At 38.4% G+C, this 25,244-nt stretch overlaps 1 protein-coding gene across 3 annotated transcripts in view; it reads left to right on the top strand.

The window, feature by feature from the left end:
• Positions 1–25,244, top strand: part of LOC126092135 (uncharacterized) — a 255,965-nt gene that overhangs the window by 72,513 nt on the left and 158,208 nt on the right. For all 3 annotated transcript variants that reach the window (XM_049907592.1, XM_049907593.1, XM_049907595.1), the window contains exons 6-7: positions 5,646–5,823; positions 12,897–13,006. In XM_049907592.1, the coding sequence (XP_049763549.1) occupies positions 5,646–5,823; positions 12,897–13,006 (288 nt within the window). The remainder of the gene's footprint in view (positions 1–5,645; positions 5,824–12,896; positions 13,007–25,244) is intronic.

Here is a 25,244-nt window from a genome sequence, read left to right as displayed (position 1 = left end):
GTTCTGAAATATTTAGTGAGGGTTGGAACGTGTATCGGAAAGACAGATTAGACACTGTAGGAGGTGGTGTCTTCATTGCAGTTGACAAAAATATTGTGTCTACTGAGGTCGAAGTAGAGTGTGATTGTGAAGTTATCTGGACACGTTTTAACAGGGCTAGGAGAAATAAAGTTAATTGTTGGGTGTTATTACCGGCCACCAGGTTCCACCGTTACAGTTCTAGAATCATTCAAAGGGAGTCTACATTCTGTATTGCAGAAGTACCCGGATCATGCTATATTAGTCGGAGGCGACTTCAACCTACCTAGTATAGACTGGGATGTCTATGGATTCATTACAGGTGGTACAGACAAGCTGTTGTGTGAATTACTTTTGAACACGTTATCCGAAAACTGTCTTGAGCGGCTAAATTGACAGCCAACGTGTAATGGAAATACTTTAGATCTGGTAGCCATGAACAGACCAGACCTCATCAACGGTGTAAGTGTTGAGACAGGGATTAGTGATCATGATGTTGTCATTACGACTATGGTTACGAAAGTTAAAAGTCAGTCAAGAAGGCTAGGAGAGTATTCTTACTAGAAAGAGCAGATAAGCCGTTGTTAGCATTCCACTTAGTAAATGAATCGACTTCATTTACTTCTGGTATGATGGACGTGGAAGAATTATGGGCAAATTTTAAACACATTGTAAATCACGCATTGGACAAGTATGTGCCGAAAAAGTGGGTTATGGATGGAAAAGACCCACCGTGGTTCAACAGAGTAATTCGGAGAATGCTCAGGAAGCAAAGACAGTTGCACTCGTGGTACATGAAAGATCGGGAGAATGAGGACAGGCAAAAGTTAGTAGATGCGTGCTGCTGTAAAAAGAGCGATGCACGAAGCATACAACCACAACCACCGTCATACCTTAGCAAAAGATCTTGCTGAAAACCCAAGTCTGGCCTGGCAACGGAAGACAGCAACACGAAAGCTGAAATTTTAAATTTAGCATTTGAGAAATATTTCACGCAGGAGGATCGTACTGACATACCGCCATTTGAGTCTCGTATAGAATCCCGTATGGAGGACATAGTGGTAGACATCCCTGGGGTTGTGAAGCAGCTGAATGGGTTGAAAATAAATCAATCGCCAGGTCCTGATGGGATTCCAATTCCGTTTTACAGAGAATACTCTACTACAGAAAGAACCAGAGGTTGTACAGAGTTTCAGGGAGAGCATAAGGGAACAATTGACAGGAATGGGGGAAAGAAATACAGTAGAAGAAGAATGGATAGCTTTGAGGGATGAAGTAGTGAAGGCAGCAGAGGATCAAGTAGGTAAAAAGACAAGGGCTAGTAGAAATCCTTGGGTAACAGAAGAAATATTGAATTTAATTGATGAAAGGAGAAAATATAAAAATGCAGTAAATGAAGCAGGCAAAAAGGAATACAAACGTCTCAAAAATGAGATCGACAGGAAGTGCAAAATGGCTAAGCAGGGATAGCTAGAGGACAAATGTAAGGATGTAGAGGCTTATCTCACTAGGGGTAAGATGGATACTGCCTACAGGAAAATTAAAGAGACCTTTGGAGATAAGAGAACCACTTGTATGAACATCAAGAGCTCAAATGGAAACCCAGTTCTAAGCAAAGAAGGGAAAGCAGAAAGGTGGAAGGAGTATATAGAGGGTCTATACAAGGGCGATGTACTTGAGGACAATATTATGGAAATGGAAGAGGATGTAGATGAAGATGAAATGGGAGATACGATACTGCGTGAAGAGTTTGACAGAGCACTGAAAGACCTGAGTCGAAACAAGGCCCCTGGAGTAGACAACATTCCATTGGAACTACTGACGGCCTTGGGAGAGCCAGTCCTGACAAAACTCTACCATCTGGTGAGCAAGATGTATGAAACAGGCGAAATACCCTCAGACTTCAAGAAGAATATAATAATTCCAATCCCAAAGAAAGCAGGTGTTGACAGATATGAAAATTACCGAACAATCAGTTTAATAAGCCACAGCTGCAAAATACTAACACGTATTCTTTACAGACGAATGGAAAAACTAGTAGAAGCCGACCTCGGGGAAGATCAGTTTGGATTCCGTAGAAATACTGGAGCACGTGAGGCAATACTGACCTTATGACTTATCTTAGAAGAAAGATTAAGGAAAGGCAAACCTAAGTTTCTAGCATTTGTAGACTTAGAGAAAGCTTTTGACAATGTTGACTGGAATACTCTCTTTCAAATTCTAAAGGTGGCAGGGGTAAAATACAGGGAGCGAAAGGCTATTTACAATTTGTACAGAAACCAGATGGCAGTTATAAGAGTCGAGGGACATGAAAGGGAAGCAGTGGTTGGGAAGGGAGTAAGACAGGGTTGTAGCCTCTCCCCGATGTTATTCAATCTGTATATTGAGCAAGCAGTAAAGGAAACAAAAGAAAAATTCGGAGTAGGTATTAAAATCCATGGAGAAGAAATAAAAACTTTGCGGTTCGCCGATGACATTGTAATTCTGTCAGAGACAGCAAATGACTTGGAAGAGCAGTTGAACGGAATGGATGTTGTCTTGAAGGGAGGATATAAGATGAACATCAACAAAAGCAAAACGAGGATAATGGAATGTAGTCGAATTAAGTCGGGTGATGTTGAGGGTATTAGATTAGGAAATGAGACACTTAAAGTAGTAAAGGAGTTTTGCTATTTGGGGAGCAAAATAACTGATGATGGCCGAAGTAGAGAGGATATCAAATGTAGACTGGCAATGGCAAGGAAAGCGTTTCTGAAGAAGAGAAATTTGTTAACATCGAGTATAGATTTAAGTGTCAGGAAGTCATTTCTGAAAGTATTTGTATGGAGTGTAGCCATGTATGGAAGTGAAACATGGATGGTAAATAGTTTGGACAAGAAGAGAATAGAAGCTTTCGAAATGTGGTGCTACAGAAGAATGCTGAAGATTAGATGGGTAGATCACATAACTAATGAGGAAGTATTGAATAGGATTGGGGAGAAGAGAAGTTTGTGGCACAACTTGACCAGAAGAAGGGATCGGCTGGTAGGACATGTTCTGAGGCATCAAGGGATCACCAATTTAGTATTGGAGGGCAGCGTGGAGGGTAAAAATCATAGGGGGAGACCAAGAGATGAATACACTAAGCAGATTCAGAAGGAAGTAGGTTGCAGTAGGTACTGGGAGATGAAGAAGCTTGCACAGGATAGAGTATCATGGAGAGCTGCATCAAACCAGTCTCAGGACTGAAGACCACAACAACAACAACAACAACAACAACAACTCTACTACATTGGCTCCTTACTTAGCTTGCATTAATCGCGAATCTCTTGCTCAATGTAAAGTCCCGAGCGACTGGAAAAAAGCGCAGGTGACACCTGTATATAAGAAGGGTAGAAGAACGGATCCTCAAAATTACAGACCAATATCCTTAACATCGGTTTGTTGCAGGATTCTCGAACAAATTCTCAGTTCGAATATAATGAATTTCCTTGAGGCAGAGAAGTTGCTGTCCATGCATCAGCATGGCTTTAGAAAGCATCACTCCTGCGAAATGCAACTCGCTGTGGTGTACGGGAAGGTGTCGTCATTGAGTGACTGCAGGAGGATACAAGATGAGTTGGACAGTATTTGTGATTGGTGTAAAGAATTTCAGCTAACTCTAAATATAGATAAATTTAATTAATGCAGATGAATAGGAAAAAGAATCCCGTAATGTTTGAATACTCCATTAGTAGTGTAGCGCTTGACACAGTCACGTCAATTAAATATTTGGGCGTAACATTGCAGAGCGATATGAAGTGGGACAAGCATGTAATGGCAGTTGTGGGGAAGGTGGATAGTCGTCTTTAGTTCATTGGTAGAATTTTGGGAAGATGTGGTTCATCTGTGAAGGAGACCGCTTATAAAACACTAATACGACCTATTCTTGAGTACTGCTCGAGCATTTGGGATCCCTATCAGGTTGGATTGAGGGAGGACATAGAAGCAATTCAGAGGCGGGCTGCTAGATTTGTTACTGGTAGGTTTGATTATCATGCGAGTGTTACGGAAATGCTTCAGGAACTCGGGTGGGAGGCTCTAGAGGAAAGGAGGCGTTCTTTTCATGAATCGCTACTGAGGAAATTTAGAGAACCAGCATTTGAGGCTGACTGCACTACAATTTTACTGCTGCCAACTTATATTTCGCTGAAAGACCACAAAGATAAGATAAGAGAGATTAGGGCTCATACAGAGTCATATAGGCTGTCATTTTTCCCTCGTTCTGTTCGGGAGTGGAACAGGGAGAGAAGATGCTAGTTGTGGTACTAGGTACCCTCTGCCACGCACCGTATGGTGGATTGCAGAGTATGTAGGTAGATGTAGATGTAGGTGTAGAGTAGGCATGATCACCAACCAGTTTTCATGGGTCCCTCCAGTGTAGTTTTAGTCCCACAGTCAGCGTGCTGTCAGATCTCCAAGAGTCTCTCTTCTACACTGAATCCTCCTTCCTCATTCCCCACCTCTACCCATCAGCTTCTTGCTCCTCACTCTGCTCTTCTTATTTGTGTTTGATTTATAGCTCTGTAAGTTAAGAAATTTTACACTACACTGTTCTATCAGTAGCCCCTCTGCTCTTCAAGTCAACCATCACTTACTATTTCTACTTTCAAATAAACATTTACTATCTCTTGTGTATTTGGCATGAAGTTTGTTGTCAAGCATCAGGTGCTATTTGAAAATAACAGTAGAAATCGTGAATATAACATTGGAACAAAACTAGCCTCCATTATCCACATCTTAATGTTACTCTTGCACAGGACGGAGTAAAGTGTGCAGTGATAAAAAATATTTGACCACATCCCTTTTGGACTAAAGACGCTGACAGATGAAAATTTCAAAAAGAAATTGCAATTATTTCTACTTAACAAATGTCTGCACTACATGGATGAATTTTTGAGTGGATAGTAGAAGTGTGGTTGGGTTACATTTACCAAATTTTGTTGTAGATTAAGAAAACAAAAAATTCAATTATGTAAATTGTCAGAATGTAGTCATGTTTTCACAGGAAAAAAATGTATTTTTTTTTAAAACCTGCTGGCATGTTCCACGTTGTGGCAAGTTGTTGTGAATATGATTTGTGGAACACAAAAATGAACTGAGCTAAGCTGTTACCAGGTAGCACTTTCTATCAACATACTTTCTTTTTTTTTTTTTCACTGTGCAGTGGAATACTATGTCAGTTGTGAAGGCAACTTTATGAGTGGTTATAATTATAGTTACATTAGAATGACCATGACTGTTATTAGCTGATAGTTACATGAAACATTTTTACTTGTTGCCACTAACATAAAGTCTGGTTCCATTCTGTCTTTATAAATTTATAAAAAAAAATTGAGTGTTTTACTTCTCACCCGATCACAGATTTTATTTGTTTTGTTTGTTAAATACCTTGAAACTTGTCTGTAAGGTATTTTGAGCAGTGTGAGAAATGAATTTCATTGACATATAGTTTTCCTTCACACATTTATAATCTCTCTCTCCTCCCCCCCCCCCCCCCCCCGCCTCTCTCTCTCTCTCTCTCTCTCTCTCTCTCTCTGGAATATGTCCATCTCCAAGTTTTGAATTATGTACTCTTCTGACATGTTCTCATTGTCTTTCCCTTACAGGTACTGGTATCAGTAATAGGTGCAACAGCTTCATCTCTGCGCAGCCTGACTCCTGATACTTTAGTATCAGCTGTTACACCATTAGTGATGCGATTAGCTCGTGAAGCAGCAAAAGAAGGATCACCTGTGCTTATAGCCCTTGCCACTCATTATGGAGATCTCTGTCATGGACTGAAAGGTTCTAAACTGACTTATTAGTAGAAAGAAATTATTGTTAATGGTAATCAGAATTGATTTAGAATTTTTGTTTCCTCATGTAATGAGGTGAAGTTGTAAATATAGTAAAAACAGATAAACTATTACTAACATATTGAAACAACAGTTAGGTCTACTTTTACTAAAAATGAGGGACAATGTTCTAAATTTTTAAAAATAGTCCTATAAGGCCTGTTTTGACAGTGTATTGGGGGGAGAGGGGGTGTAAGAATAAAGAGGACAATGCTTGCTTTGTCCACGGAACTCAATAAACCACATGTCATTCTCAGCTCAGCTCAAATAGTGAACACTTCAGTGAACTCGGGTAGTGTAGACTGGGTATGTGACTTGTGTACTTGGTATTCCCGAGCTGGGAGCAGGTCACCACCACTTATTGTAGACTACGTTAATTCTTCAGTGATCACTGATGAGTATAAGGGTGAAACATCGTGTGTCACAAAACAGGTATCTTGCTGGGTAGCAACGATGGTACAAATCTTTATGAAGAAAGCTCTCAACCTCAGTGTATACCATGTGCCAATGGGATGAAGCAGTCATTACTTGGCACCACTGTGGCACTTGCTGCACCTTAGTTGCATTAGACTTACCCAGATAATATGGGACTCTTGGATTAACCATTGTTTCACTAGATGCTCATGTGATGTCAAATGCATCTCGCATTGCATGGAAGCACTCTCAGCTGTTCTGGTGACCTGTTGGGTGATATCCCCACCAATGCAACCAAAATATCTTTTGAAGATAGTCCTATGAGTATTTAAGGTCTTAACATAGCTATGAATGTTTTTATTGCAATGAGAAGAGAAGGTGACAGTGTATTTTAAAAGATTTCATCATTGTATACACTCATATAGCTTTATATACCACTGGAACACTTAAATCCATAAAAAGACTTAGGAATGGTACATTGCTTTGTAGAAGTATCTACTTCTCAGCAAATTGAGAAGATACAAAATGCAGAAATGGTTATTAACTACCCCATTGTAACGGAGCTTCACAACAGCCTGGATTTCAACAAGGATGTTGCTTCCTGCAGTGAATTGATTGTAATGGAGCTTCAGTAATTGTAAGTTATATGGGAAAAAGATTATGTAACTGGTCTTAGAAAAATTACAAAGAGAGTAAATGGCAAGCCAGAGGAAGCAGCAGCATTTATGTTTATTTTTAATTTACTGGTGTTGCCAGAATACATCATGGCTGGTTTCCACAGGATGAAGGAAGATTTGGTGCGTCCATATTGATGAGTTGCTTTAAATACCAGCATTGTTGACGTTTGAAGCAGGGGAAAAAAAAGTATACAATAATAATTGGACATGCACCTACAAATGACAAGAACAGGACATACAAGAAAGTTGCAGATAGTTTCTGGGAAGAGCTAGATGATACACAGAAAAACATACCATATAGACATGTAAAGATACTCGTAGGAGATTATAATGCACAGATTGGAAGAGAGAAGCAACATAAAGGAGTAGTGGGCAAGTACCCTGCACACCACCAGACAAACAAAAATGAAGCAAGACTAATTGAACTGTGTCAAGAACACAAAATGAGATTGATGACAACACCCTTCAGGGCCAAACCGTGTAAGAAAAAGATATGGACAAGCCCGTGCACCCGCCTTGGGGAATTCCAAATTGACGACATAGCAATCATCTGGACAAATGCTAGAGAGATCATGAACACAAAGGTCAGGAAGAACACAAGAATAGAATCGGATCACTATCTTACAGAAGTTAAGTGCCTTTGGATTCCAAACAGGGACAGACTGCCACAGACAAATAGAAGAACAGAAAACATAAAGGTAGACAGAGACAAATTAAGACACAAGCGATCCAGATATGAAGAAGGAATTGAATCATTCAATGAATGGGGTGACATGAAGCGAAATATGGTGAAACAGGCTGAACTATGGGTAAAGGAAGAAAAGAAACAGAAGCACTGGTGGTGGAACAAGGAATGTGAGGAAGTGGTAGAGACTCGCAGGAAAGCCTGGAGAGACTGGTGCAGCAAGAAGGACTCGGAAAAATGGGAAGTTTTCTTAGAAGCAAAAAAGGAAGTGGCCTGAACAATAAGATGGACCAGAAGACAGAAGATGAAGCAGGAACTGGATGAGATTGAGACCAACTTCAGGAAAAACAACAGCAGACACTTTTTCGGGAAATTTAAAAAGATTCTGAGTGGATACAAGGGTAGAGAACTGTTTATAAGAGATAACAAAGGGGAGCTGGCTGTTAGTGCGAAGGAGAACTGTCAGATTTTTACAGAGCACTTTCACAACCTGCTGAACTGTGAACTACCTGAAGAAGAGCTGGAACTGAGGACTGACATAGGGGAGAGAGAGAGAGAGAGAGAGAGAGAGTGAGCCACGCCCTCCAACCAGGGATGAAATCACACAGGCCATAAGCAATCTAAAGAATAATAAGGCAACTGGAGAAGATGGTACAGCAGCCGAGATGATAACAAAGCAATAGACAACATGACCAACATAATTACCCAGATCTGGAGAACAAAGAAGTCGCCAGAAGGATGGAAGAATGCAATTGTAGTACCAATACATAAGAAGGGGGACAAGAGAGATGCAAACGACTACATAGGAATGTCGGTACTAGAGGTCAGATACAAGTTGCTGTCAAAACTATTGCTGAACAGAGTAGAACAACAGGTAGAAAGCACAGTTGGCGACTACCAAGTGGGATTCAGGAAGGGAAGAGGTTGTATAGAACAGATATTTATCCTGAAGCAACTGATAGAACATAGGGCCTTAAAAAACAAAAAGACAGTAGTAACCTTCGTCGACTTCACAAAGGCATATGACTCCATCGACAGACTGACTCTTGTTAGGATCCTGAAGAACAGAGGACGTGATGGAACTACACAAGAACTCATAAAAGAAATTCTGACAGACACAAAAGCAAGGGTGAGTTTCAGAGGAGCACTGTCAGAAGAATTTGAGATCAAGACTGGTGTTAAACAGGGAGATGGGTTGTCACCATTGTTGTTCAGTATAGCACTGGATGAAGTGATCAGGCAGTGGAGAGCTATAAACGAGGAATTGGGAATACAAAAGACCCGTGTGGGGGACAAAAAGGACAACAGGGCTCAAGTGGACTGCCTAGCCTTTGCATATGACATAGCAATAGTAAGTGAGATGGAAGAAGACGCAAAGACACAACCAGGACAACTTAAGTAAAGTTGCCAGAAAGGTGGAACTGAGGATCGCCTATAACAAGATGAAGACATTAAATACCACTGCAGACTGGGAAACATCGGAAGGCATTGTGCAAATGGTGGGCAAATTTAAATACCTGGGATAATTTATAACAGGAAGGAACAAGAGCAAGGAGGGAATAACAGAGAGGATAAAGAAGATGAGGTCAGTCATCTGCATGATGAGAGAGATATACAATAAAAAGAATATATCCTCAGAGGCAAAGATAAGCCACTAAAAGGCAACGGTGAGGAATGCAGTATTATATGCTGCTGAGATGATGACACTAGGAAGAAATGGGGCAGAACAACTAGAGAAAGAAGAGAGAAAAATACTGAGAAAAATACTAGGTCCCAAAAGAGGTGGATGCGAAGACCTAGGGAAGAATTGTACCGGAACATGAGAACAATATCCGGGGAAATCAGATTCAAAAGGAGAAGGTTTGCTGGACATGTAGTTAGGATGAGTATGGTCAGAATGACGAAGAGAGTGTGGGAAAAACAGGGAGGACAAGGGGAAAGACAGGAACCAAGTAGGTTGTTGAACTTCGGAAGGACTAGTTGGAATTGGGAATCAAGGTTGAAGGAAAGGAAGATTGGAGGAACAAATATACACTGACCAATATGCCAGAGATCAATGACAGAGAAGAATACAGGAAAAGATTAGTGTGTCGTCAGTGGAGCCAACAGGAGAAACGGAAACTGAAGATCTCGGAAGAAGAGCGGGAGAGAAGAAGAGAAAGAATGAAGAGGTTCTGAGAGAAGAAGAGGAAAATGCAGTCCACGAAGGGGCTGCCCTTGGTCCTACAGAGGCTGTAACGCAAGAAGAAGAAGAAGAAGAAGAAGAAATCTCCTTATCTTACAGTGACAAAGGAACCTGCAGAAAATACTGCAAAGCAGTTCATGAAGCTGGAAAACTGTGTTCATTTCCACTGTTCTGTGCAAAATTTGAATATAATAAATTTCCTTGATAAAGCAGAGCTTCTGTCCACAAATCAGCAAGGATTTAGAAAGCATTACTCATTGGAATGAGCACGTAAGAATGGTAGTAGGGAAGATGAATGATCGACTTCAGTTCATTGGGAGAGTTCTAGGGAAGTGTTGCACATCTGCAAAGGAAAACACATCTAGAACACTTGCACAGTCCATTCTTGAATACTGCTCAAGTCTTTGAGATCCCCATGGGGTCAGATTAAAGGAATACATCAAAGCAATTCAGATGTGTGCTGCTAGATTCCTTACTGGTAGATGTGATCAACATCCAAGTGTTGCACAGATGCTTTGTAAACTTGAATCGAAATAGATGAAGTTCTTTTCATGAAACACTATTGACAAAATTTAGAGAAAAGGCATTTGCAGCTACCACTGAACAGTCCTACTGCTGCCAAGTTATACTTCACATAAAGATCACGAGTACAGTGTAAGAGAAATTAGGACTCGTATAGAGGCATATATACAGTTGTTTTTCCCTTGCTGCATTTGTGAGTGGAAGAGGAAAGGAAGTGACTAGTAGTGGTACATGCTATTCTCTGCCATACACCATACATTGGGTTATGGAGTATGTATGTAGATGTAGGATTAGTTGTAAGTAAGTTCATTCTCTGCAGAATCAATGAAGGCAGGAACATACAGAAAACACTGAGAAGAAGGGACAGGATGAGAAGACATGTGTTGTGCCATCAGCGAATAACCTCAGTACTAGAGTGAAATGGAGAGGGTAAAAACTGTAGGAGAAGACAGAGGTATGGATATATCCCCCAAATAACTGAGGATGTAGGATGCAAGTGCTATTCTGAGATGAAGAGGTTCGTGCAGGGGAGGAATTCATAGCAGGCTGCATCAAACCAGTCAGACTGATGACTCAACGGAAGAAGAGTGTTGAAGTTATTAAAATGGCGGGTTTGATATTGGACAGGTAGCTGGGGGCAGATAATATTTAATGTAAGTAGGTGTAAGGGCTCAAGTGTTTCTTTGTGTACAATTGGGTTGCATCCATTGCAATTTCAGAGTTATCCGCACTATACATTGTTATAATACGAGAGAAGGAAAGTTGCTACTCACCATATAGCGGAGATGCTGAGCCGCGACAGGCACAATAAAAAGATTTACACAAACATAGCTTTTGGCCATTAAGGCCTTTGTCAGCAGTAGCTTGTGTGTGTGTGTGTGTGTGTGTGTGTGTGTGTGTGTGTGTGTGCGCGCGCGCGTGCGTGTATGTGTGTCTACTGCTGACAATGGCCTTAATGGCCGAAAGCTATGTCTGTGTGAATCTTTTTATTGTGCCTATCGCGGCTCAGCATCTCCACTATATGGTGAGTAACAACTTTCCTTCTCTCGTATTGTTACATTCCATCCTGAATTTTCCATTGTTTGATTATACATTGTTATCGTGAATACGGTGTCTTGTTAACCAACTTTCAGTAGACAATAAGTTCCAGAATGAGCTTTACAACTATGATGACACATATTTCAGAAAGGTGTGGTTTTTGGTATGATGTACACACACACACACACACACACACACACACACACACACACAAAACACTGACTAACCCACTTTCTCGTTTTTGAAGTTTTAGCAGTTGATTAACAAAGTTCATTGTGTGTGCCATCTGTAGCACACAGGTTATCTAAGTTATATTCCAGTTCCTCCCATATCCAACCGAGCTTGTCCTCATTAATGTGTGCAGTTGCTGCTCTGATGTGAGCCCACAGTTCCTGCAGGTTCTGTGCCGCTCTCTTGTAGACAGCATACTTCACAAAGCCCCAAAGAGAAAAAAATCTAATGGGGTTCAGCTGGACCTGGGTGTGCCATTCCAAACACTTTTCCATCTGCTGTTGGTGTGGGAGTGGGAGGACGAGCATTTATTTCTACCTCGTCCCATTTCAGAAATATATGTGGCAAAGTTGTAAAGATTATTTTGAAACACCCTGCATATTTACTCAATTGTGATTTGCACCTGTAAGTCTAACTATGAAATTAAAATTACTATGGAAAAAAATTTCATAAAGCAAGAATGAAGTGAATGACTGTTGCAGGGATTTTTGCAGTCAACATTTTGATGCAACAGAGATTCCTGTTGTTACTGTTACCTGTCAAAGTAAAATGACCATATGGGACGTTTGTCTCATTTTGTTTTCTGATGTGAACAATTTGCATTTGGTTTACTTCTGCTTTGGTGTTGTTTTTATGACTTGTGCGTATGAAGTATGTGGGAAATGGGGAAGAGTGGCCTTTGTTTTGGTCCTTGTTGTGGAGGTTCTACCTTTTGCATTTATTTTGAAAGTTTTGTTAGTGATTGGTGGTCTCTTATCCTTCTTTACAACTGTTTTACTGTGAGGCATGTGTCTCAGATGACACCTGTGTAGATGTGTTGCACATCCTTATTTATTTTAGATTTATCTCTAGTATATGGATTAATACTCAAGAGAATAACAGTGACTTCAGGTTGCCTAGGAAGAAATGTTACATGTTTCCTGAGTGATACCTGACAGTTCAAGGCAACATTATGGCTTTTCTATTCTCTCCCCATCTGTGATTTTTTGCCCCTCTCCCTAACAACTAGTTTTTGGTGAACAATATAATTATTTGCTTATAGTGTTTGCTGTTGAAGCCTGTTATATTGTACACATATATGCCCTAATAATTATTACAGTAGCTGTTGCACCAGATATGTAGCATACATTTTTTCTCACAGTTTATGCATTGTGGTAGTAATGTGTACAATAATAATGTGGTAGTAGTAGTAGTAGTAGTAGTAGTAGTGAACTTTGTTTACGTGTGTGTAGAGCCTGTAATTTTCTTTTATAAATGATTTTTCTGTACAGGATACATGTCACCAGAAGAAAGAAGGTGGCTGGTAGATATGTTCCAGAATATGGTTCGGATGGGACTTCAGAGAATTGGTGACACTATGTTCAAGCACTTGAACATCATGGTAGGTAAGAAAACCTGCTTTGAGTGAATAAGAAATTTATTGCAAGAACAACATGTACAGAGTGCAGTCACATTGGCAGAAATATATACAATAATTAAAATAGTTTTGAATTTACATTAGTGTACAATGAATGAAGGTACAAATTATCATTTGACCCCTTAACTTTCTCCTTGTGCTTGCTTCATTGCCTCATTTGTAGAGTTACTTGGTAGTTTAAAAATGAAGCTGTGTGTGTGTGTGTGTGTGTGTGTGTGTGTGTGTGTGTGTGTATTATGTGATAGTTTGTAGGTATGAAACTAATTTCATTTGGTATCACAGGAGCCTCTGTTTTTATTAACTTTCAGTTCATTTCAGATCCATATCATTGTGCATATTGTTCTGTAATCTGTATGGGTTCTGTTATCCAATTTTTATTTTTTCTATGACATCACAATGTGTTTTCCTCAAATGTGTGGCTCAACTTTAGAAGAATAGTTGACCAAACACTTGTAGACAGTTTATGATGTGAGGGCCCCTCAGTGGTACACAGCCTCTGGAAGGAAATTTCAAAAGGAACAACTGCAAATAGGTGCAAAACAAAATAAACAGCTGTAGATACAGAGATACTGACTGATAATCACTTGTTCGTTAAAAGGGGAATATGCGCAGCGTTCAGTGACTGCTACAGCAGAATCTTCTTGAAAGATTTCTCATAAAAACCTAAGATATTCTGCTCATATGTAAAGCTGTCAATGGCACTAAGGTTAATGCACTGACACTCTGGGATTGCATAGGGATCAAAATTGAGGGTAGAAAAGTGAAAACAGAGGCTGAACTCAGTTTTCAAATGGAGTACTGCACCAGTTTAATTCTCGCACCACTGTAAAGGATGGTGATATAGATACTAGTTTCTGATAATGATCAATGACCTCCCCTCATTTATTAGATCCACCACTGTATTGTATGCAGATGATACAACTTTTCTACTTAGCAGTAACAATCTTAAAGATCTTAAAACCTGAGCTGAAATACACTCACTGATGCAGCATATTGGTTCAGAGCAAATGGTTTCTTGCTAAATGAAAATGAAACTCAGCAGATAATATTCACTCTAAGAGACAAGCCACTATCTGATGACCCTAGTTCTGTTAAATTCCTGGGAGTTTATTTAGATGAAAAGTTGTCCTGTGGCCAGCATGTAAACTATATTAGTAGTAAGCTATCTAGAGTAATTTATTTATTAAGATAACTCAGAAATTGTGTGCCTGAAACATGCCAGATCATCTTATTTTGCATTTTTCCAAAGTATAATATCCTATGGCATTATCTTGTAGGGTAATTATAATCATATACATGACATCCTATTATTGCAGAAGAAAGCCATTGGGATAATTACAAATTCTTCATATAAGGCTCACTACAAACCCTTATTTACTGAACAAAAAAGTATGACAGTAATAAACCTCTATATATACAATGTCTTGATCTATACGAAGAACAACATACAAGATATGAAACTTAGAGAAAATGTACTTTGTTACAATACAAGAAGCATCAAACACAAATACACGCATTACCACAGATTATTAAAATCAATAAATAGCTATGAAGTCACAGGGCACAAACTATTTAATAAGCTGCCACATGCTATACAGGATCTTCCTGAACATACATTCAAAGACTGCATGAATGGTTAATTTCCCACTCATTCTATGACATCAATGAATTCTTCAACTGTAAAATGCAGTAAACCAATAGATGACCCACTGTACATTTATTGTAATATACGTTAAAATATTTTGGTAGTCAGTACTTTATCACAGTGTATCATAAATTGTATCTTCATTTGCCGTTGTCAGTTGCTGTAATAGTCTAAAGACAATAAAATCTATATTATTATTATTATTATTATTATTATTATTACTAGTGTCAATGGCATTAAGAAACAGCTAATATTGCTATAATGGAACTAGGCTCCAGTGCTGGATGGAATCCCTGTCTGATTCCATACAGAATTTGCAGCTAACCTCCCTTTCAACCATAAATCACTTCAGCGACACTTTTAACCATAGATCACTTCAGCAAAAATCTGTACCTAGTGGTTGGAAGAAAGCACAGGTCATACCCATTTACAGCCAGGATTGCAGAAGTGATCCATGAAACTCAGAGGCAACCCCAGAAAGTAAATACTGTTTTGGGAAAAAACACATGAAACACTTTTTTCAAACTAAAATTTGTCTTTTACAAGATAGAGCATTTCTTAAATTTTTTTTCTACATAGTTGCCACCATTGTTCAGACATTTGTCGTAATGGGAAACCAACTTTTCTTTGCCCTCTTCATAAAAAGATGTTACCAGGGAAGACAACCACTGCAGATCACTGTTTTTTGCATTGTCATTGCCGTCAAAATGCCTTCCTCCAAAATCACTCTTTACAAACGGTAGTAAGAAGGTGCAAGATCGGTATTGTACAATTGGTGATCGAACTGCTCCCAAACAAACTGTTCAGTAAGGTTTTGATTAACACCAGCAGAATGGGGATGTCATTGAAGTAACACAATCCCTCGATTGAGCATTGCATGCCTTTTGTTTTGAATTGCACATCAAAGTTTTCTCAGTATAGTACCGTATTGACGGTTTCACCTCCAGGAAGGAACTCAACAAGCAGAATGCCTTGTCTGTCGTAGAACACAGTGCACATGATTTTTTGTGCTGACAATGTTGTTTTGAATTTTTGTTTTTGGGGGGTGTTGTAAGTACCTCCACCCCACCAATTGTTCTTTTGATTCTGGAATGACATGACAGACCCAAGTTTCATCACCAGTCACAATTCTGTTTAAGAATTCATCTCCATCATCACAGTATTGGATAAGAAAAGTCAAAGTGCTGTGCCAAGTTTCTTCAGTTTGTGGTCATTCATAAGTATTTTCAGAAACCAACAGGAATGCAATTTGTAAAAATTTATGCAGTTTGTGACAATCTCATGCAAAACAGTCTTTGAAGTATCTAGGAACTTGTCACAAAACATTGTTATTATGAACAATCTCTTTTCACATACTTTCTCATTCACTTTCTTAACCAAACCATCATTGATAACAAAAGGCCATCCATTCTGTGCTTCATCATGAACATTGGTTAGTCTATCATTGATTTGTCTCACTCACTTTCTCATCATTGCATCAATCACTACATTTTCACCATAAATCTCTACAAGTTGATAATGAATTTCAGCTGGCTTAACATTCTTTGCATTAAAAAAAAAATTTAAAAAAATGTATTGCAGACACATTTCACAGCCTTCAGGCTCAAAGATTGTCTTAAACACTTTGAATGATCACTAACAGATTTAAACACAACACATTCTGGCTAAAGTATTGTCCATGGAAAGACAATGAACCGGTGAGATGAGTATGAATATGTGGAACTGGGACACTAGTGCTATGGTTACTTGGAACAAAACGATACCTACTTTCCAGACATGCCTCAAATTGTACAGTCTCACTGACATCCATACCGTGTAGACTCTTAGAACATACTCAACTATAATGATGTATCTTGAACACAGTGACATCCTCTTTGCCAATCAGCAAAGCTGCTGAAACATTGGTCATGTAAAATCTGACTCAAACTTTTCTCAAATGACATCTCGAAAGCCATGGTTCAAAGAAAGCAGTTGGATGCAGTATTTCTTGATTTCTGAAAAGCATTTGATTCAGCGCCCTGTCAGCAATTATTAACAGAAGTATAATCATATGGATTATCAAATGAAATTTGTGACTGAATTGGACAGTTCTTGGTAGGCAGGACACAGCATGTTATCTTACATGGAGAATCGTCAACAAATGTGGAAGTAACTTCATTATTCTTCAAGAAAGTGTATTATGACCCTTCTGATCTGTATGCTAATGACTTGTCAAACAATGTTAAAAGTAATTACAGACATTTTGCAGATGATGCTGTTGTAGGTATTGTCTGGTAAAAGCTACAGATAATATCAGTAATAATAATTATCTTTATTTGTCTATATTAACTTTACAGTCTTGGACATCGTCATTTTTGTGCATTTATAACAATAATATCATGTTATACATATAATTAATATATACATCAAGTAGCACATCATATACCCTTATATAAACATTTACTACCACTAATACACTGCAGTATATAAAAGTAGAACTGTCTGTATTGCAGGCCAGAATTCTTTAAATGAGTATAAACATCTTTCAATTAACAGCTGTTTCAACTTGCCCTTAAAATGATTCCCTTGGAGTTGATTTATATTATTTGGCAACTTATTATAGAACTGCCTCCCAGTTTCGAAGAGACTATGATCTATAGTTTGTTTATTAGTCAGTATCCTACGATAGTCACATCTGGTTTGTGTATTGTACGAGGGTGGTTTGAAAAGTTCTCAGAATCACCACGAGAGGTCAGCACTAGCGCAATGAGTTCTTCACATGATATTCATTGGACTGTTGCCTGTAAACATGTGCCACGTCAGTGCTCTTGGAAGAGAGCTGTGGCGGTGACGTGGCTCTGTTGTTGTTCCTGTGTAGTGATTTGCAAAGATGGAAAAAAATTGAGATTTGAGCACTGATTAAGTACTTGAGAACACACTTGGGGCTCTGCTCGTTCATATTCAACTGTTGCCAAGTGGACAAATGAATTTAAATGTGGTCGGGAAAGCTTAGATGATGATCCATGCAGTGGTCAGCCAAGATGTGTCAATACTCCAGAAATCATTGCAAAAGTGCACAAAATGGTCATGGAGGATTGCTGATTGAAAGTGTGTGAAATTGGTCACGCTTGCCAGATGTCATCTGAAAGGGTATATCACATTTTAACTGAAGAATTAGAAATCAAAAAATTATCTGCAATACGGGTGCCACGACTCTTGACGTTCGATCAAAAACGCATGAGATTGGACATATCGGAACAATGATTGGTCCATTTTGGGAGAAACGAACAAGATTTTTTGTGCTGGTTTGTGACCACAGATGGGACTTGGGTTGCACTACTATACCCCAGTGACAAAACAACAGTCAAAGCAGTGGAAACATGCTGATTCTTTGCCACCAAAGAAAGCAAAGTCATTTGCTTCGGCGAGAAAGGTCATGGCATCAGTGTTCTGGGTTGTGAAGGGGATTCTGTTTGTAGATTATCTCCCACTGGGCAAACAATTACTGGAGAATACAATGCTAACCTCCTGGACAAATTGCAACAAAAGATTCACAAAGAAAGGCCAGGTTTAGCAAGGAAGAAAGTCGTCTTCCATCAAGACAATGCGCGCCCACACAAGTGCCATCACCATGACAAATTTACATGAACTAAGGTATGAATTGTTGCCACACCTGCCTTTTTCACCTGATATGGCTGCATCAGACTTCCATCTGTTCCCAAAACTGAAAATTTTTCTTGTTGGACGAAGACTCACTTCAAACGAAGAACTGATAGCTGAGTTGACAACTGTTTTGCAGCCCTGGAGGAAACTCATTTTCGAGATGGGATCAAGACACTGGAATGTCATTGGACCAAGTGCATTAATCTACAAGAGACTACATTAAAAAAATAAAAACCATTTCAGTGATGTATGTACTTTTTTTTCTATTCTGTTCTGAGAACTTTTCAAACCCCCTCGTAATAATGGATGTCTTTGGTCATTACACTTATTCATCATTCTCTTTTACAAACATTATAGTCTTTAGGACACAAATTTAATACACAGTCAGTAAATTATAATTTCTGAAGTAGTCACTGCAGGACTGGTGTTTGCTTGTATTAGCAGTTATGCTAACTGCTCTCTTTTGAAGCCTGAAAATACTATCCATCTAGACTGTGTTGCCATACCCAAGACCTCAGCCTCACATTGCAAATGTGAGTGGATTAAACTGTAGCACACTTGTTTCAGGACAGGAGGGCATATTTTATTTGCAAGATGTTTTAATAAGTTAATATTACTGGTAACCTTTTTACAGATATAGCTGATATGCTTTTTCCAAGTGAGATGTTCATCACTCAAAACTCCTAAAAACTTATTTTTATCAGATGTTTCAACTATAGAAAGTGATTCAGTATGGGTATTATTATTATTTAACAAGAACTTTATTACTACAGTCCTGTCCTTATTCAGTGTATGTTTATTCATTGTTAGATGTTATGTGATCATTTCAAAGTTCTCTTTATTGCTTTGAAATGCTAGCTGCTTAATATAGCCCCAGCTAATAATGTTGTTTCATTAGCATTAGTTTTGAGTTAGTTCTGTATGCTGATTTTTGCTGTTTGGACGTTAACTTGCATTTTATTCTGTCTCGGAGATAAGAACTTTAGTGCTGCTCCTCTTGTACCATAAGTTTCTGAATTGGATAACAGTACTGCATGTTTCACAGACTCAAATGCATTAGACAAATCTGGGAAGTCCTAATAACTTCGTTTCCTGTATCCAGTCTGTTCAACAGTTCATGGAAAAAAGTTGCTGCTGGTGTTATTGTATATCATCCTTTTCAGATCCCATGCTGTGAGTTGTTCAGTATATTGTATTTACAGAAGAAGGATTCCATTTAGTGTAGAATTGCTCTTTCAAGCAGCTTGCCAACTGTTGAAGTCAATGAGGTTGGCCTATAATTATTTATGTCAGTGGTTGCACTCTTTTTATACATTGGTCAATTTTTAAAAGTTCAGGGTAGGTCCCTTGGCTAATTGAACTGTTCATTACATATGTTATTGGTTGTATTAATTCATTTTTGCATTCTTTAAGTAATGTAGACAATACGACATCCCAGCCATTAGTTGTTTTTATTTTCAATTTTGAGATTATTTTCATGCCCTCTTATTGTGTTACACTCATTAGAAAAAATGAATTACTCATTTTAGCTGAGTTTATTTGTAGTGTTGATTCATCAAATTCTTCTCCACATGACTTAGTAAAATATACCTAAAAACAAAGATGATGTGACTTACCAAATGAAGGTGCTGGCAGGTCGACAGACACACAAACGAACACAAACATACACACAAAATTCAAGCTTTCGCAACAAACTGTTGCCTCATCAGGAAAGGGGGAAGGAGAGGGAAAGATGAAAGGATGTGGGTTTTAAGGGAGAGGGTAAATATGTCTGCTTGTGTCTGTATATATGTGGATGGATATGTGTGTGTGTGCGCGAGTGTATACCCGTCCTTTTTTCCCCCTAAGGTAAGTCTTTCCGCTCCCGGGACTGGAATGACTCCTTACCCTCTCCCTTAAAACCCACATCCTTTCGTCTTTCCCTCTCCTTCCCTCTTTCCTGATGAGGCAACAGTTTGTTGCGAAAGCTTGAATTTTGTGTGTATGTTTGTGTTCGTTTGTGTGTCTGTCGACCTGCCAGCACCTTCATTTGGTAAGTCACATCATCTTTGTTTTTAGGTATATTTTTCCTACGTGGAATGTTTCCTTCTATTATGACTTAGTAAAATGTTTTATGAAGGCCTCAGACACTGTCTTTGGCTCATTCAACAATATTCCATTTTCTTCTAGTGATATACTGCTGCAACCTGGATTCTCTCTGTTACCAAATTCTTTATTTAGAGTATCAGGCTGTTTTGCTAATATTACTGGATTTATATATCTGTTCAGCATAATGGTGTGCTTTTAGTCTCTTCAAGGACTCCCTGTATGTTTTTTTTGCTGCGTTTGTACTTTGTTAGGAAGTACTGCAATTTTGTATCTTGGAACAGCACTTATAGGTTTTTCACATTTTTTTTAAGTTTTTGTATTTCTAGGGGAATCTTAAGGTTCTTTGTGTGATCTGATTTCCTTACTTCTTTTCTTACTGTTGGACATGCCTGATTGAAATTATTTAAAATAATTCATAGAGAAGGTCCCACTTTTCATTAATATTGAACGATCTGTATACCTTCTGCCACTCTCTCTGTGCAGATTCCTTCTTAAGATTGCTGTAGTTAATTTTCCTTTTATAAGTGAATAGGTCACTGTGTAGAAGTATTTTGTGGTCTGTTTAACCTCTATAGATAGTGCTCTTATGGTCCGAGAGATATGTTTCAATGGTTCTTCCCACTGTATCTTTCCAAGCTAGATACACAACATTAGGTGCTATTCTGATTGGCTCCTCATTTGTATTCTATTGTATGGAAGTGGGGACCTAGAAATGACAGAGAAGCTTTGTCCCCGCCATAGCCCTCAGTGGTTCACAACCCTACAACAGGCTACTCACCACACAGACACCCCACCCCGAACCCAGGGTTATTGTGTGGCTTCTCATTTGTATTGTATTGTATGGAAGTGGGAACCTAGAAATTATGGAGAAGCTTTGTCCCCACCATAGCCCTCAGTGATTCACAACCCCACAACAGGCTACAACAGTCTACTCACCACACAGATGCCCCACCCCGAACCCAGGATTATTGTGTGGTTGGGTCCCCAGTGAACCCCCGCCCCATCCCCCCACTCCCCAGGAACATCTCACACAAGATGAGTGTAACCCCAATTATTGCGTGGTAGAGTAATTATGGTGTATGCATACGTGGAGAAAGCGTTTGCGCAGCAATCGCCAACATAGTGTAACTGAGAGAGAATAAAGGGAACCAGCCCGCATTCACCGAGGCAGATGGAAAACTGCCTTAAAAACCATCCACAGGCTGGCTGGCACACCGGACCTTGACACTAATCTGCTGGGCTGATTTGTGCTGGGGACTGGTACACCTTCCTGCCTGGCAAGTAGTGCAATTAGGTGGAAGGTTCCTCATTTACTTTGATATGGTTATAGCAGTGCAACATATCAGAATATTTAAGATAATTTACATTATAGCTTAAAGAGTCTGTTTATTATAACCTGTTTTATATTTCTTGATAGTTTTTCCAGAAGTTCTAATTGGCAAAAGAATTCTTCTACATCACTATTTTGTGATCTGTACTGGCCAATAATTAATAAGCTGTTTTTGCCTACCTTCATTTTAACTGCCACTACTTCAAAGGCCATCTCTATCGCAAGATTATCAACCCACTCAGTGTTTTCATAATGAATGTTATTCCTAACATACGTACCTACCCCATCACTCTTGTGTATCTTTCTGTAATATGCACTTACAGTTTTGTATTTGTTTAACATAAAACTATGAGCATTTTCATTCTTGCATCCAAGTTCATTCACAGCATATATGTGTGCTTTACTTTCTCCTAGAATTTCAATTGCAATAAAACAGTTTTATGGATAACCAGTTTCGGCAAACTATGTTACCATCATCACATCTTCACACAGGTTATTATAAACATCTTGTGCTAGATGCACACACAATCTTTCCTTTAAATCTCCAGATGTGCAACATAGGATATGGATGACATGAATTATGTGTTGGCATGTCAAAAGTAAAAGTTAAAAGTGCTATGTACACTAATTGCCACAACATTGCATCCATATAATCACACGTTATGCCTATTAGGGCACCACAAGACGGACTGTCAATAGCCATTGCATAAGATAAACTGACAAGTGTTCATCTTATGCATTTGCTGTTGACAGTCCGTCTTGTGGTGCCCTAGTAGGCATGGCACGTGATTATATGGATGCAATGTTATGGCAATTTGTGTACATAGTAATTTTAACTTTTACTTTTGATAGACCAACACATCATTCATGTCACATGTTGCCGCGTCTGGAGATTTAAAGGAAAGATTTTGTGTGCATCTGGCACAAGATGTTTATAATAACCTGTACAAATATCTGATGACGGTAACATAGTTTACTGAAACCGGTTATTCACAATACAGTGTTTTATTGCGATTTTGGCTAAGAAGTTTTTCTTCTCCTAAGAAACTTTTTCTGTTTTGTTAGTAATGTATTGGACATTCTGGAACATTATTTTAGTTTTTCGTCTTTCTTGATGCTGTCAGTAAGTCTTTCAACTTAATGTGTGCACACTATAGGCATAATTACACAGAACAGGGATGTCAGTTTCACTCAAAAACTAACTGTTTTCGTATATTAGGCTACTGAGTTCAATCTTTTCTGTAACCAATTTGCTTAAATCTTCACACAGAAAGTGCTTACTCTCATAGTTCAGATGTAGACCATGTGTAGTGTGCATGCTTGTATTTAATATGCCTATATCTAAAATTAAAAATTTTTCACATCTTGAACGTAACAATTTAATTCTTGCATATGTTTTCTTATTTCTTTGTTAACAAAAGGGGTTGTAAATTAAAACATGCCGATGGTAGCAACAATAGTGTTTTTTAATGTGTTTCATTCTAGAAACTTAGACACACCTCCAATACACATATCAGCTTCATTACAAGTGACATCATTTGTACCTGTTATGCAGACAGCAAAGTAATTGTCACGCAACATTTTGCCATTTATAGCTGAGTCTAATATGATGTTTTTCATTCTTGCTCATGGCTTCACCATGCTGCTTTCTTGGATTTCATGATTTACACTTCATAGAGTATCAGCTAACTGTCTTCCATGGCTATTAGCAAGCAAAAGTACGCTGCACTTCGTGGCAGATTTCGGAGTGGAGTTGACGTTAGCTTCATGTTGTTTTTGAAGTTTGTTAATAGTCTTTCGACCACCTGATGCTATTGCTTCACTACTTTTAGTCACTGGTGGTCAGTTCCTGTCGCATAGTTTACTACTCTTAGTCATTGGTTGTCAATTTCTGTTGCATTCTTCTTTTGTGGATTGGTTTGTTTTTCTGTTCACAGCTGTTTACGAAGTTTGTCATACTTATTGCACTGAAATTGTTTTTATCTGCAAATATAATTTCATTTGCTATGTTTGATACCTATTTGACAATTCCTTTCAGCTTATCTTAACACTCTATGTTCCCATTTTGTGGCTTACTTGTTTTATCATTTGGAGTACGGCGCAACTTCTTCAGCTCAGAATTTTCATTTGTTAGATGTGAAATATCACATCTTAGAACATTGACAATTTTTTGTAAACCTGAAATGTATTCATTTAGTTTTGTGATTTCACTTCTACAGTTTTCACAAGTTCCTCTCTTCACAACAGAAACACATTGCTATATTGTCATTACACTTGACGCCATCTTGTTAAATACATCCTGTCAGACTTTGATAGAATTTGAATTTCAAAGTGGTGTAAAGATTGACAACTTGCTTTAAATGTACATAAATGTAAAATTATGCACTTCACAAAGCACAGAAAAGCAGTGTCCATGAGTACAGTATCAGTGAGTAACAGAATTACCTAAGTGGCAAATTCCTGGGTGTAAAAAATTGTTGGAATGTGAAATGGAATGATGAAATAGGCTCAGTTACAGATAAAGCAGGTGGCAGACTTTAGCTCATTGGTAGTATGCTGGGAAAATGCAGTCATTTTACAAATGTGATTGCTTACAAAACTCTCATGTGACCTATTCTAGAATATTGCTCAAGTGTTGGGGGCCATACCTAACAGTTACGTACAGGAAAAGATTGTTTTGTTTTATGCCCAATTTTGGAGTTATTATTGGCAAGCTTCGGTGTTATTTTTTTTACCAAATTTGGTGTTTTTTGTCAAATTTGTTGTTTTTTTGCCAATTTTGTTGTTTTTCTCTAGCATCAGTGTTTCCTCTTTCAGTATTTTTCTTTCAATTCTGTTTTTTTTGTATTAGTTTTGACATCGCATCATAGTTATCTGGGAAATGATCATTCATGTTAAGACTGTACATAAACCTCAGGCTTAAGAAAATAAGGTGTCAGAATGCAATTTCAACATTCAGTAACCAGCAGTTACGAAAATAAGCATACTGCTGTTTTCAGATTTAGAACATTTTTTTTATACTCAAAAATGACAAATTTCTCAATATTTTGTAAACATTGATTTTGTGGTATTTCATAAAAAACACTGATTTTCTTATAGTTTGTTAAAAATTGCCAATTTCCGAAGTTATCGTTTTTGTGAAATTTTCCTGTCCTTACTGATAATACTAATAGAAGATATTGAACATACACAAATAAGGGCTGCCCAAGTGGTCAAAAGTCTGTTTGACCCTTGGCAGTGCCTCAGAGAAATGCTGAAAAACCAGGATTGAAAGTAAAATCAATAAATTTTATGACAGAACTGCTTGCTAATACTGACCTTTAGCAAGCAAAATATCACTTGTCCTCACTACATGTGGGTCCCCCTCATATGAGGGTCTGAGCAACCTTCCCTTCCTTTTTAATGCTCTCTAACCTGTCCCTCTCTCTTTACAAGGAAAGAACTATTAGTTCTGAAAGCAAGGAAGCACATCAGTATTACCTTTACATGTGTTTGTC

This window comes from Schistocerca cancellata, chromosome 7 (assembly GCF_023864275.1).
Source record: "Schistocerca cancellata isolate TAMUIC-IGC-003103 chromosome 7, iqSchCanc2.1, whole genome shotgun sequence".
Classification (NCBI taxonomy): domain Eukaryota; kingdom Metazoa; phylum Arthropoda; class Insecta; order Orthoptera; family Acrididae; genus Schistocerca; species Schistocerca cancellata.
The sequence above is the reverse complement of the archived record's forward strand: the minus strand, read 5'-3'. Positions and strand labels throughout refer to the sequence as shown.